The sequence below is a fragment of the Equus przewalskii genome, unplaced genomic scaffold (assembly GCF_037783145.1).
Source record: "Equus przewalskii isolate Varuska unplaced genomic scaffold, EquPr2 ChrUn-1, whole genome shotgun sequence".
NCBI lineage: Eukaryota > Metazoa > Chordata > Mammalia > Perissodactyla > Equidae > Equus > Equus przewalskii.
In genome coordinates this window covers 225,558-240,544 of record NW_027228758.1, presented here as the reverse complement: position 1 = coordinate 240,544, position 14,987 = coordinate 225,558, and the positions used below count along the sequence as shown (strand labels likewise).

Genomic DNA, 14,987 nt, shown 5'->3' with positions numbered 1-14,987 from the left:
AAAAGATGCTTCAACTCTGACATCTAGAGATCTTCTTGACTGGCTACCCCCTGGGCTCAGTAGCTCGTTTATAATTTGCTCCACCCATTAACCTTGTTTTTATTTTTATTTTCATAGAAATACTTCTTATTAAACACCTGATTGTTTGCTTCCACAATATAGGCCTCACTTTGGGAGCCAACCTGCATCACTGCCTTCTAAAATGAATTTAACTGGACTGATCTATTATCAGGACTAAGAAATGTGTTCAGTGGGATGCAACAATCTGCCACTCAGCTTCTGGACTATGAAATTTCTTAAAGTTTCAAAGAACTGTGAAACTTAAAAGTTTCAAAGGCAGGACTGTGGGGGACTGGAATTGGCCACCCCAAGATAAGATATGTCTCTTTGGCATGAGGATTATTTTGGGCTGGTTACTTAAAAAAAAACTGCAGACAGGAGAGAAACTCTGAGAAGCGGAAGTTACCCTTCGTTAAGAGACATTTACATTTGTAAAGGAAATCTCCTTCTGTAAATGTTTCTCCCTCTGTACTAGGAAAAAGGGGGATGACCTCATCTCTTGAAACTCTTAATGCAGAAGGCAAGGACTTAAATCTGCATGATAGCCTTACTCTTGTTTACTGTGCTTTTCTGGTGATCTTCCACAACTGACTCCCCCACGCTCAACATCCTCCTTTGTCTTTAGCTGAGGGTGGTATTTAAGGGGTGAAATTCTGCCATTTTGGTGAGTTTCTCAGTTTGCCTGGGCCTCTCCCATGTATACATGTTATAAAGCTTTAATTTTCTCCTGTTAAAAAAAAAAAAAAAAAAAGAATAGCATCCTTTCTCCACTCATCTTCTCAGAGCAAGTAAGAGGTGGGAGGCAGGGGAAGAGGAGTGGCGAGATGGCTTTAAGGTATTGTTGACCTGTTCCCATTGTCAAGTTCAAGCAGGATATTTTTCATATTACTTTATTTCCTCTGCTGTGAAGCCTGTTGGAATGTGAAAGATGTTTCACAAAGTTAACATGGTCTTCAAGAAAGAATAGATCTATGTACAGAGTACACAAAACAGCACTGAGAGCATGAAGTTGTGTACGGAGGAGGGGGCTTCCGTAAACCCGAGGGAAATCAGCACATTGTGGGGGATGTTTCTGTAAAGCCAATTTAACTTGACGCCTTTCCAGCTTGTAGCCGCAGGAGCAGTGCAGGGAGCGGACACGTTTTAGACGGGGCCACAAGATGGGGGTGACTGTGTTGCTCCTGAAACAAAGCAGTTCAGGTTTGCAGGGGAATGACCCCCCCGGGAACCACAGGAGCTGTGCTCCACTCAGGGCCTCATCAAGGGGCTGAGGTTGCAAGGTGTGAATAAGGCGCAGTAGGGGGCTTATCCAGGCCAGAGCACCGGGTTGCCTACAGCCACGATAATATATTGACTTTAAGCAGGAGCCTTGGAGAAACCAGCTACGGCTGGGAAGAATGAGGCAGTTGTATGGGAGCATAGGGAGGGGGGCTGTGGTGAAATCGGTCCGTTTTCTATAAATTAGCAAAGGAGAAAGGTGAGAAAGACTATAGTGGGAATTTCTTGAACTTAGAGACCTAGCTTAATCCAATTTCTTAAAAATCTCTGGAGCTTTTCTCAACCTAACTTGAGGGTGGGCACTGCATCCTACTCATTTCTAGAACATCCTCCCTCAGCCTCACCAACGTAGACACTCAGGGGCTGAGGGGGGGCAGCATCCCCTGGAGACAGTTGAGGGGGTGGGGAAGATGAGTCAGCCCTGTGGGGCCCAGGCTCCACCTGGAGGCCTGCCAAATGGCTCACCTGGGCTGGGGCGGGAGTTGGGAGGGTAGTCTGTACAGGGAATAAATTCCTGCAAGGGAAGGGGTAATATTTAGGACTTGTCCTGCATTAGAGCATAGTCTAAAGGGTGGGGCCTTGGACTGGGACGTGAGCGCTGGAGGGGCCTCGGAGGGGCCTTTTACCCCTTCCTCAGTGCACAGATGTGGGAGCGAGAGCAGGAGGGACTGGCAAGGTCACAGCAAATGGGAACAAACTGCACTGTCATCTGGGTTCCCGAAGGTTCCCCCCGGTGCTCACTCAGGGTGGGAGTCAGCCCCCGCCTCAGGGTCTCTGTGCTCTGTGCCCTTTAGACTCCAGAGGAGAGAGACCACGCACGTCACCCACGGCTCTTCAAGTTGGAGCCCAGGCCACACCAGAGAGGTGACGACAGGAGCCAGCTGTGACCTGCACCAGCCACCAGGTGTCGCTGATGTGTCTGTCGGAGAGGGGAGGCCAATTTGCACACATGGAAGAGGCTTCTGGGAGATTTCCAGGGGCTCCGCCCCTTCTCCAGCAGTTTCTCAGGAAGCACTCCTGGGGGGTGGAAAGGATTGGGCCATCCACACTGACAGAGAAGTAGATGGTGGGGCGGGGCTGGTGGCTCTGTACCCTCCACTGCAGACACTGTTCCCCAGGGCATCAGGCCTCTTGTCCTGAGTGGCCAAGGGGGCTGCAGGACCCGTCTGTACCCATGCGGGCCTCCTGGGCTCTGACTCCTGCTCCTCTCCCACAGGTCGACTCCTGGCTCCTCGAGCCTTCCTCTCCTTGACTGCCCTTCCCTGCCCTCTCTCTTGGGATAGGGAGGCCCAGCCCGGAGGGCGGGTGCTGTGTTCGCCCTGGAGAAGGAGGGCCCCAGCTCATCCCTGTGAAGAGGTGGCCAAATGCAGGCCCTTGCAGGAACCCCGACCCTCCACCCTCCCGGGGCCGTTCCCTGGTACTTCCTCTCTGGAGAACACGGGCTGGCAGAGAGCCATCAAGCAGCAGTTTTCAAAGGTGGGATCCTTGGCCAAGGGGCCCTGGGTTTCTCGGCCTTTTAGGGCCAGAGCTGCCCATGATGGCGGACCCTCCAGCAGGCGTTTCCAAACCTCACCTCTGGCTGCCCCTGACCATCTCTGCTTGCTTCAGCCAGGACCAAGATCCAGATGTCAGTCCATGGCCCAGACCTACCCAGGTGTGGTGGGGGAAGGAGGAGAGAAAATGGGATATGACATCTTTAGGCACGCATCTGTGCTTCTGGGGCCAGAAGTTTGGTTGTGCAGTGGGTGTCTTTAAGCTGAGTGGACCAAGTCAAGGCCTTGGAAGTCTGGCTCTAGAAACTGCAGGTGCAGCAGAGTATGTGGCTTGTTTCTGCCTCAGGAAGGTGGGGTAAAGCAAGGGTTAGCTGGGAGCAAGAACGGGAGAGAGAGAAAACGAATGGTGGGCACAGACGCCTGGGCCACCAGCATTCCAGTGCAGTCCGAGGCGCTCCAGGGGCAGACAGGCCTAGATGACCACGGACTGCAGCAGGCGGAAGCACATCATGAGGTCCAGCGGGATGGGCGGCTTCAGGTAGTTCCCGTCCAGCCGCAGGTAGCGGAGGTGTGGCACGTTCTCCAGGTCCGAGGAGAAGTCGTGGAAAGCGACTAGGTTGTTGGGGCAGATCTGGGTCCCGTTGATTTCTATGGGGAAAGAAGGGGAGAAGTCAGCAGGGTAGGTGGGGTGGGGGAGTCAGGACGGACAGGGCTGGAGGCAAAGACAGGAAAGAGAAGGGGTGGACGACTGAGAGTCAGGACTTGCGTTCTCCTCTCTGGAACTGGCTGACTCTGGGAATGTGTGGCCGTGGATGAGTCGACTTTAACTTCCGGGCTCGCTTTACTTGTTTGTAAAATGAATTAAGTCGGAACTGATCAACAATGGTTATTGGAAATTCACTCTGAAGAGTCGTGGAGGAAGTGAACTTTGAGCTGGACCTTCAAAGATAGGTAGGAGTATAACAGGTGGCACCGTGGAGGCTGGTGTTCTGGTAGAGGGACCGTTTGAATGAAGTTATGGAGGCCATAAAGCTCATGGCGGAATCTGGGAGTAGTAAATAGTGAAGTGTGATGTGCTAGGGAGCATAAACTGGAAAGGTAAGTTGTAGCCAAAAATTATGGTAGGCTTTCAAATATTCCACTAGGGACCGGGGCTTTGCTCTCCACTCTGAGGAATGGCATTGAGCAGGACTGCATTATGAGAGGGATGGTAGGATGTATGAACCATGACGTCCTGGGGTGTTAAATCTGGAAGGGTCCTATGATCAGGTTTATGCTGTAGAAAGATGAATCTGGCTATGGAGTGGAGAAACAATGGGGTGAAGCCAGCAGGTGGATGTGAGAATTATTCTGGAGGTTTTCCTGTGACCTGGATGTGAAGCATGAGAGTGGACAGAAGCTGGTTACCTGGGCTGCAATAGGGATGACAGGAAGAAGAAGTGGGGCCTGGGGACAGCTCGGGGGTCTGGTGGCTGACGAGCCTCTTGATTCTGAAGTGATTACTGATTCTAGGGAGAGGAAGCCGGAAAGGTAGGTTGTGGACAAGTTGTGGCAGGTTTCAAATGGGAAATGAGACTCAGGGGCCAGCCCTCTGGCCGAGGGGTTTAGTTCGTGTGCTCCGCTTTGGTGGACCAGGGTTTCACTGGTTTGGATCCTGGGCGCGGACACGGCACTGCTCGTCGGGCCACGCTGAGGCAGCACCCCACATGCCACAACTGGAAGGATCCACAACTGAAAATATACAACTATGTGCTGGGTGGTGGGGGGGCTTGGGGAGAAGAAGAAGAGAAAAAAGAAAAAAAGAAGATTGGCAACAGATGTTAGCTCAGGTGTTAACCTTAAAAAAAAAAAAAGAAAGTGAGATTCCATTTTCTCCCTCACCTCTTGTTGGATGGCGTGGGTATGTCATCTTCTAAGTGGATGTTTTGCTCTCCCTAACCTTTGCTCTCTGGCTGTCCGTGGGCTTGGCCTGGCTGTTGTTCTTATTTGTCTTCTTCTCTCTTCATCACTGGTGCGGCAGAAAGAGCCCTGCCATAGGTGGATTTTCTTCTTATGGCCTCTGTGACTTTCGACTGTCCCCTTACCACCCTGATGCTCAGTTCCCAAATCTGGGAAATGGTGAGCTTGGCACCTCGTCATCAGATGAGAGAATGTTGGTGAGGGCATTTTGCAAATGTAAGGACAGCATGGGTGGCAGCATCACGACCACTGCTAAGAACAGCATCGTGGCACTGACTGTGGACCCACTCAGCCCTGCTGTCTGTCAGGCCCACGGGAGGGCTGGCTGGGGTGGGCCCGTGTGCACAGGCTGTGATGTTCTGTCTTCAACCTCAGAAGGCTGCATGTCCCGCAGCCGATTCTTCCACAAATCCTGAGAGACCTGTCAGCCACTTATTAATCAAGGTACCATTTCTGCCTCTATTTTCGGCCTATCCAGCTTCCTGGGGGTAATGTGTTCCATCAGTTTACTATCTGCAGGGTAAAGTTAGGCAGTTTTCCCTTTTCCTGAATTTGTTTCCTGTAAGATTTAGAAAGACCCTCCCCAGCTTTGTGTAATTATCCCAGATGACTGAACAAGCTTCTGCCATCCATTTGTTTCGAGATTGTAGAAATTCGACAGTCTCCCTCATCCTTTGGCTTGGAAGCTAAGGGTTCCTACTATGACTTTAGGGTTGCTTCTCTTCCCGCTTGGCTGCCTCATCCTACACTGCTGCTTTCCGTGTGTATCAGGATGTAGCCTCATTTTGCTCACAGAGCAGATAATAGTCTCTCGTTTTTCAAACTTTCTGCTGGTGCTCTGCTCAGACCTGACATTTTTGATTGAAGGAAAACTGCAATTTGCAGCTTCTTTTTCTGGATTGCAATTTATACCCCAAGCCTAGGACCTTGTAAACGTGGCTTAGGCAAATTCTGCCTTAAATATACTGTCTTGTGTGGCTAAATATTCCAGCCTTCCAGATAGACTCAGAAAGCACTGGTATACAGACGTGTTTTTCTGGCTGCCCCATTTTTACCAGTTGCTCACCCTGAGCACATGGCTGTCTCTCTGTGCGTACCTTTCCCAGACACTTCAAAACCTAGGCTCAGCCTGGGGAAGAAGCTTCCTCTCACAGCTGCCAGCTTCTGCAGCGGGCAGGCCCAGGACATCTCAGAGCTGTATTTACATGTCACTGTTCTGCTTTGAGGAGAATGTCCAGGACTCTGTCCCGTGTCTACCCTCCCCATAGATCTGGAAGGCAAAGATGCTGGGACTCATGAGAAGGGATGGAAGAAGAAACCCTATTACCCTCCAAGCGTGGGATTCTGGGCATTTTATCCATATCAAACAATTAAATCCTCATATCAACTTTGCCACGGAAGGTATTACTACCATTCTCATTTTACAGATGAGGAAACATCAAATATCTGTTCAAGGTCACACAGGTAGTAAGTGGAAGGCCGAGACTTGAAGTCCACTGCCAAGTTGGGTCTTTGGGGCACCACCCTGCCCTGAGGCCCCTGAGAAAGCACTGAGGCAGCGGCGGTCTCCCGCCTCCCTCCCTGCGGCCCGCCCGCCCCACCCCCACTCACTTTCAATGCTGTTGTTGTTGAGGTAAAGGTGCTCCAGTCTGTTGCTGATGGCCGGCACGTTGCTGATCCTGTTGTGGGACAGGTGGAGCACCAGCAGGTTGGAGATGTTAAAGGAGTTCTTGGGGAGTCCCTTGTCTGACAGCTTGTTGTAGTTAAGGCGAATGAAGGCAAGGTTGGGGAAGCCCTTGAAGTATCCATTAGGGATGGTCTCGATGTTGTTGCTGTCCAGGTAGAGCTGGTGAATGGCTGTGGGGACCTTGGGTGGCATCTTTCTCAGGATGTTGTGGGCCAGGTTGAGCTGCATGAGGTTCTTGAGGCCCTGGAAGGTGTCAGGCTTGAAGACCCCATCACTCAGCTTGTTGTGTTGGAGATCCAAGAGCAGCAAGTTCTCCAGCTTGCTGAAGACGCCCGGTGGGATCCTGGAGATCCTGTTCTGGCTCAGCCTCAGCTGTTCCAGGTTCCGCGGCAGCGCCGAGGGCACCTCTTCGAGCTGGTTCTTCTCCATGTAGAGGAACACCAGGCTGGGTAGTTTCTCCAGCACCTTCTGGTCTATCTTGCGAATTCGGTTGTTGTCCAGATTGACCCACCTGAGGCCTGAGGCGTTCTTGAAGGCCTCTACTGGGAGCTCAGTTATAAAGTTGTTCTGGAGATAGAGGTAATGGATTCGAGACGGGATGACAGGGACCTTTCGAAGGTTGCGGCTATCACAGTAGAGGGCAGATGGGAAATCAGCAGGGCAATAGCACTCCCGGGGACAGTCAGGAAAGACTGATGGAGGGCCCGGTGGGAGGGGAGGAGGCAGGTCTGTAGGCTCCAACGGCTCATGGGGCAGAGGAAAGCTGGGTGTGGGCCGGGGTCTGGGCCTGGGCCTGGGCCTGGGCCTTGGTCGTCTTGTTGGCTGGCCTTGGGCCACAGAGGCCAGGAGGAGGAGAAGTGGGAGGAGCCAGCAGAGGGACGGCCTCATGGTCCAGGTGCCGCACCTGCAAGGAGGAGACCCAGGAGGTGATTAGCCTGCTGGGCCTCAGTGATCGAGGCCCTGTCTCTGCAGCTAGAGTGGGTCCGGATGGGCTCTGGGGAGTGTGGGAGGGCCTGGGGAAGCACCACCTTGTTTGCCTGCATCCAGCAGGTGAGAAAGTAACAAGGGCTTGAGGGTCTGGATCTCCTGCCCAGAGGCCTAACCTCAGTGAGTGGAGCCTGCTCTGGAGAGGGCGAGCCATCCTGGCAGAAAGCATGTTGGGCTGTGGACCAGGAGTCCTAGGGCTTGCTAGAGAAGAGCATTCACGTCTCTGGCCCCCAGTCTGCCCATTTGTAGCATGAGAAAATCATCCACTGCTTATAAGAGGGATGTCAGGACATATGAACCACAGAGTCCTGGGGGGCACGTCTGGGAGAGTCCTTAGAGATCCCATAACCGAATGGTTTCAAACTGTGCCCCCACTTCTCTGGAGCCCCCTTGGGGGACGGAGACCGAAGGGATGACCCTGGGGCACCCCCAACCCACTCCTGTGCCAACCTGAGCAGCTCTGTGTTTTTTTAATCTGTTATACATATTGAGGTTTAGCCAAAGCATTCATTTGAAAAGAAAGTTGCATTGCTAAAAATGGTTTGAAATTCACCAATCAGATCCAGACTCTACTGTTTATAAAAATTGAGGCGTGGAGGGAAGCAGTGGCTGCCAAGGCCAGGAAGTGATTTAGCTGCAGCCGCAAGACAAAAACCCAGGCCTCCTGCCTTCCAGAGTAGGGCTTGTGGAGATCCGTGGAGGGAAGGAGAGAGCTGCAGACCCCTGCACGCACCCCTGCTCACCCCCACCCCTGTGCTCAGCTCAGAGAATGCCGGTCTTTGCCAAAAGGAGACACACCAAGAATTTCTCCCCAGATGTGGAGGCTCAAGGAAAAATAAACAGCGAAGGGGTGGAAAGCTGTGGGGAAACCACACATTCTTCTGACTTGGTATTGTGCTCCCCACGGCCACTGGTGTTGGTGGTGTCGAGGTGGGATGTTGAGAGCTTCCTGCCAGCCTTGGTGACACCGCAGAGCGGGTTGCTGAAGGATGTTTTGGGAGTCCCCTTCCCACTGGCCCTGATGCCCCCTCAGATAGGGCCATGTGGCTTGAGTTGAATTAAGTTGGGGGAACAGCAATAGACCAGGGCTGTAGACAGCAAGTGGCAGCTCTCACAGTCTTCCTTCCCCGGCCTGCCTGGAGAGGGTCCAGGGACGGGGTTTCCTGTGCCTTCCCCTCCCCAGGGCCTGCATCGCTATGACACCCCTCTGGTCTCCTGCCAGTGTGCCTGTTCCCACCTTGCTCCCGCCGGCCTTGCTCGTTGCTGCTTCACATTTATGGTGGCCCACCTCTCCCCCTCCTGGGGTCTGGGACACATCGGGGATGCAGGTTTGTTGGGGTTCTCTGAGGTAGACCGGGCTGGAGTGTGTCCCCAGCTGCATCTGGACCCTGCCATCACCACCTCTGTTCTGGGCCTCCTGCTCTTTTTCCTTTGAGCCTGATTCAGCTTAGACCCCCTCCCTTGTGTGACCCAGTGCTGACTCCTTGCTGGCTTTGATCAAAGGAAGACGAGCGAAGCCCCCCCATCAGTTGCTTTGCCCTGGGTCAGATGCTCGGGAGGAGCCGAGTGTGACAAGAAACAGGACAGAGGGCAGAGCCGAGCCCCAGAGAGGCGGAGGGCGCCTCCCCAAGCCTTTCACGCACACCCTTGACACCCAGCCTGCGTACTCTGGCACATACCCCACTCCTCTCCTGGTGTCATACACGTGAGCAAACTCATGTCCACAGGTCCTGTGTGCACGCGTGTGCCCTTATATAGGACATGAGGGAGGGAGGGGGCCAGGCGGGAGTGCAGTCGAGGAGGAGGCCGGAGGAGAGTGTCCTGCAGCCTTTGCTGTTCTCCACCTCCCTCTGAGGTGGTCTCGCCAGGCAGCCTCTCCAGGGCCCCACCCTGGCCTCCTGTCACGCAGGACCTTGTGGTTAGACTCCGGGCTCTATCTCGGGTTGAGGGTAGAACAGTCTTGGGGAGGCACCTGAAGGGCTGAACAGAGATGACGCTCATTGTGAGACCAAACTGGAGTCCTGTGCGGGCCCACACCACTTGTCACTGGTGAACTAGGAATTAATACAAGTCCTCTAACGTGCTATTGCACAGTCATGTTGCACAGTCATTTTAAGGGGGCATTTAAAGCGTTAGTATGCTAAAAACAAACATTTTTAAAAGCCCCAATTTTTGTGACCCTGAATTTTTTTGTTTTGGCATTTCTTTGCTTTCTGATCACCCATAAGCCTGAAAATCAGCAAGGAATGTCTCCTGCTGTGAGAAGCCCTTCCCCAGGGAGGCACCCCAGCACTGGCTGGGGCTCCCTATTTCCCTTCATTGCTTTCGTCGCCAAAAGCACCTACCAGGTGCTGGGCCTCGAGTTAAGCAAGTAAAGCTTGTCCAGAGCTTCCATCAAAAGCTGGCTCCATAAGGCACAGTGACTCAGGCAGCTGGCCTTCGCTCCAGGGCATTTCTTGGTGGCTCCAGGCCTGGGCAACCCTGGTCCCCGCCGTCAGAAGTGACAGATTTGCAGGTCAGTCGCAGCTCCACCTGCAGGCCAGCCTCCTGCTCCTTCCATCCCCCGTGAACACAGGCCTTCCTCAGCCCATCTCCTGCACCAGACCCTTTGGGAAGGTCTCTTCTCTTCCCACCAGTCCTTCTGACCCTTTCACATTCCACACCCCTGGGGGCTGGCCAAGCTCCTCTCAGAGCCAATAGGAGGTTCCTGGGGAAAAGCTCCCTGGGCCTGTTCCATGGAGAAATTGGATCTGCTCAATGCCCCGCTCCTAGCCCTGCAGCTGAACCATTCTTTGTGTGTGCTTGCTTGTGCCCATGCTTCTTTCTTGAGGAAACGGCGTTCATTTCTAAGTCTTTCTCATCGGGCAACGCCCCTTCCTGCTGGAGCTTGACTGTGTGGAGGGGAAGTCCTGCCTGGGCAGCCATTACTCTGGCAGTGTGCCCTGATGTCCTAAGTGTCTGAAACCAGAGTCTGTGTGACTCCAGGGGGAGTCATAGTACCCCCCATCAAAGATCAAAGTCACATTTTGTTATGCTCTTACCTTCCAGAACCTTCTATCCAGTCATAAGCTCCCTTGGGGTGGATCATAAGTGTGTGTGATTTTTGAATTTCTTATGCCTTTGCAAGCATCTCCCCAACTCCCAGCTGTCTGCTGGGCTGTGCTCACTGCTCAGTCAATGACCACCACCCACCACCAACCTCCTGCAGCCCTGCTCACCAGCACTGCCTCTCGAAAAGCTGCTGCTCGTGGAGGAAAACACAACTGCTTTGCTCAACCCAAATTCTCTCTCTCCGTTTAATAACATTTCCTGAGAGAGTTTGAAGTTCAGATTTCAGTTCCAAGTGTTAGAGATCTAAGCTTGAATCCTGGCTCTGACCCCTCTCCAGGCCTCAGGCTCCTTGTCTGTGTGAGGACCAGGTGAGATCACACACGTGAAGTCATGTTATAAGCATAAAGTCTCCACAAATGACAGGGGTTTCGTTTATTCATTTACTTGCTTATACAAGAGCAGATTTTCCAGAGAGATTGTGCTTTTTAAGGTGAGATAGCCCTTGTCCCCATCTAGCTCAAGAATTCATTTATTTAAGATCTGAACACCCAGGACTGATGCATCGTTTAGGCTCAGGGCAGGGCTGGGTTGAGGTCCACATGGGTTTGTCAAGCCATTAGGGCGAGTTTAGGGGTAACTGGCTTTGTATGCAGAGTCTGCGATTGGGGTGGGGCTGGGAGTGAGTTTGGGTGTGTCTCCCTGAGTTGAAGGGTTACTCCACACTCCCTACTGACATTCTTCTTTCTTATTGGATTTCCTGTCTAGTTGTCACCTCTAAGCCTTCATGGCGCAACCCAGCCTGTGACCCTGCTGTGGAGAATGGGGACATTGGGATGACCTTCTTTCTTTGTTCCCTCCTTTCTGTTCTAAACTCAGACTTGGAGGGGCTGGCTGGTGGTGTAGTGGTTATGTTCATGTGCTCCGTTTTCATGGCCTGGGGTTCGTGGGTTTGGATCCTGGGTGTGGACCTACACAGTGCTCATCAAGCCATGCTGTGGTAGCATCCCACATACAAAATAGAGGCAGATTGGCACAGATAGTAGCTCAGGGCCAATCTTCCTCACCAAAAAAATAAAATAAACGTAGACTTCTGAAAGACATCCTACTCCCTTTCTCTCCTCCTGAAGCCCAGAGGGAGTGGAAGCCAGGAGAGTCAGGTGGTCTCTACTCAGTTGTTAGCAGAGGAGCAGGCCAGCCCACCCAGGCTGCCCGAGACTCTTTCAAAGCCCCCAAGTAGGGCTTGTCTGGTCCTGAGGCAACGGAAGAGCTGAGATAGGGGCGTGGTGCATTCAGCCCCGGTCCTGGGGGTGAAGTCAGTGTGAGGGTGAGCCTGGCTGGGGCGCTGGGGGAGAACATCATGGCGCCTACCAGACGGGGGCCAGAGCTCTGAGCCCAGCCACTACGACCTAGTGACATGACCCTTTTCTCAGCCTTGTTTCCTTACCTGTAAAATGGGGCTAACAAAAGCTTCTCTAGCCCGACATCCTCGCCCTGCTGTTGGCAGAAGAAAGTGTGCTAAGCGGCTTTAGAATGCGATGCAAATCAAAGAGTGCTAAAAATAAATAGAACACCATCACGGAGGGCCATCTGTCTCTCCAGCATCTACCACAAGGCGAAGCGTAAACAGAATGAAGTTTTTTGGCCTCAGGCCGCTAGTCCAGGAGAGCAAGTTTTCCATCCCGAGGGACTGGGGAAGAAACGAGGATGAGATGGCTCTGCTCCTCGGACAGCCTGCTGCCTCGCCGTCGCCTTCCTTCTGCCTCCTCCCCCAGCATCTCCACCTCCTGAAGGAAGCCCAGAAGAGTCTGTCTGATGCTTTGGGTGCTTGTAGACCTGGGTCCCCACCTGCAAATCCTCTGCTGCTTAGCTGGGTGCTTTTTTTTGCAAATCTCTTACCTCCACTGAGCTTTGGTTTCCTCATCTGTAAAATGGGCATGCTAACACCTTCTTATCAGATTGTTTTTCTTTTCCTTTTTTTTTTTTTTGAGGAAGATTAGCCCTGAGCTAACATCTGCCACCAATCCTCCTCTTTTTGCTGAGGAAGACTGGCCCTGAGCTAACATCTATGCCCATCTTCCTCTACTTTCTATGTGGGACGCCTACCACAGCATGGCTTGCCAAACAGTGTGTAGGTCCACATCCGGGATCTGAACCAGCGAACCCCAGGCTGCCGAAGCAGAATATGTCAACTTAACTGCTTCATCACTGGGCTGGCCCCTTATCAGATTGTTTTGAGGATTAAATGAGTAAATGTGTATAAAGTGAGTGCTCAGTGGATGTTAAGGTATTGTTGACATTCTCTCAAAGCAGTGGGGTGCCTTTCCCTTCAGCTTGACCCGAGGGCAGGGTCCTCATTCTGGGTACAAGCTCCAGTCAGTGACCCGCTGTAATTTTCCCCTCCCTGACTGATTAAGGGGACTCCTTGCCAACCTGGGATAATTTCAAAATGGCCTTAGAGAGAAATATTTTCTGACTGCCTGCAGAAAAAATAAGTGAATGGCCCCCATAGCTGTGAATTAGGATCTCCTTGGAAGCTGGGTTGCTTTCTTCTTTCTTTTCAAAGGCCAAGTGGTTTGGATCAATGAGAAATTCAAGCTACTGAGAAGATACTATGCGGATTGGAAAGCCACTTTTTCCTCCCTCCTACCCAATTAAGTTCTAAAGAATTAAGAAATCCTCCAGTCCCTGCCTTCGTCCGTCTCCTCCCTACTTGGCCTGGACCCGGGACACATGGCTTTCTTTTGGCTCTGCCATCGCAGGGGGAAGACGCACTTTCTCTTTGCTCTCACAGCTGCGGAGGCGTGAGAGAAGACGCAGTGTGTGTGTATGTGTGTGTGTGTCTGCTGGTATCCGGTCACTGTGTGCTGTAGCTCTGCATGTCAGATGCAGTCAGAGAGTGGAGGCGAATAGACCGGATGCCTTCATATTGTGTATTTGTGTGTGTGTGTAGTGAAAGTGCAGCCTCTGTGGGACGTGTGTGTGTGCCTGTGACAGTGTGTGACAGTGTGTGAAAGGTGCAGAGAAATGGGTTGTGGAGTCCAGTCTCTATGGGAACAGCTGATCTGGAGAGACACCGTGGTAGTGTAATGTCTGTGCTACAGCAGACTTCTGCACCGAGAAGGTTTCACTCCGCAGCAAGCAGATGCGTGGGGACAGGGTGACGAAGAGAGGGAAGGAAGGGGTTGTGGAAGGAGCGCGGAAGGCTGGTTTGAGCTCCTTGGGAAGCAGAAAAAGGTGGAAGGAAGGAAGGAGAAGATAGAGACCAGATCGGAAACCTAGGGTGAACGGAGCAGGAAACTTGCTGGAGCAAAGAGTCTTCCCGCCCATCTCCCGACGGGGCTTACCTGCACACACCTGCCTCTCCTCTCAGCTCGGGTTAGACGGCAAGGCTCCCTGCTTTTCCTTCCACGCCTTCGTGGAGCTGTGGCAGCAGAGAGCCAGCCAGAAGTTCTGAGCTCCCAGTGGTGCTTGCGTGATTGTGTTTGCCTGACTTTTCTGGGGTGGGGAGGTTAGGTTAGAGGGAGGGACGGGCAGATTGTAGGGAGGGAGGGAAGGGAGGGGGGGGGGAGTTGGGAAAGGAGGCATGACAACAATGAAGTCTTTATTTGGCAGCCAGACCTCTCTAGACTCCATGTGCACACCGTGCCCACTAGTGGACTCACTTTAATAACGTTTCCTTCTGTTGCTGCTGCTGCTGCTTCTGGGGAGGGGGGGATTGTTTGAAAAACAAGCTAAATTAACAGGGAAAAAAGCATGAAAAGCAGCCTCTGTGCAGGCCAGAGCTGGATGGCCATTCTGTTCCTCCCCTTAATGATGACCTTGCTTCTGATGCCCGTCACAGTCGGGTGTCAGATTCCCAAACCTGGGAGGGTGTGGGATGTTCCTCTGAGCAGTGACAACCCTTCCCTAAGCCTAGGAGGTTGCCGAGGGAGTGGAGTCTCACTGTGCAGTGAACTGACACAGGAGATAGCCTTGGTTTGGCTGCTGGACAGATGTTCTGAGGGCCAGAGAGGGAAAAGTCTGGCCTGGGGTCACACAGCAAAAGGAAGGTAGGATTAAGATTTGGTGTAAGACCTGAAGTCACTGTCCCAGCTCCCGTGTACAATGTCAGTGTCTTCTTTCCGCTTCTCCATACTTGTCACACTTAGGAGAGATTTGGGGATCATCACACAGAGTACACGAGGAAATCCACATGTCCCCTGTCCCCTTCATGCAGAAGACCCATGGAAGACTATCACCTCCGACAATTTTCCTCGATTACAAAACCGCAGCACGCTTGCAGTGAGGTGGCCGCCTACAGAAGCTCCTGCCACCCCAGCTGACTGCTTAGGAAACTCGGCAACAGTTACCTTTTCTGTCATCGTGGCCGTGGAGAGCTGAGAGCCCAGTGATGGAAGCTCCCTCCCTTATCCCCAAGTCCGCAGTGGAGGAAAGAACGCCAAAGTGGGTCGGCAGCCGCAGGCTTGGCCCCG

At 52.6% G+C, this 14,987-nt stretch overlaps 1 protein-coding gene across 3 annotated transcripts; it reads right to left on the bottom strand.

Annotated features, from left to right (window-relative positions):
- Window positions 1-934: 934 nt before the first annotated feature.
- Window positions 935-14,056, bottom strand: PRELP (proline and arginine rich end leucine rich repeat protein). 3 transcript variants are annotated; one of them, XR_011537064.1, is made up of 3 exons: window positions 13,860-14,017; window positions 4,713-7,381; window positions 935-3,479 (listed from the first exon to the last, which is right to left on the bottom strand). XR_011537064.1 is itself a non-coding variant. In XM_008539334.2 (3 exons), exons 2-3 carry the CDS (start codon window positions 7,363-7,365, stop codon window positions 3,304-3,306), a joined length of 1,140 nt encoding a protein of 379 aa, XP_008537556.1. In that variant the 5' UTR covers window positions 7,366-7,381; window positions 13,860-14,056; the 3' UTR covers window positions 935-3,303. The 3 variants fall into 3 exon arrangements, 2 of the variants coding, with proteins under 2 accessions (XP_008537556.1, XP_008537557.1); XM_008539334.2 differs by having other exon boundaries at window positions 6,402-7,381; window positions 13,860-14,056; XM_008539335.2 differs by having other exon boundaries at window positions 6,402-7,381; window positions 13,870-14,017.
- Window positions 14,057-14,987: the final 931 nt, after the last annotated feature.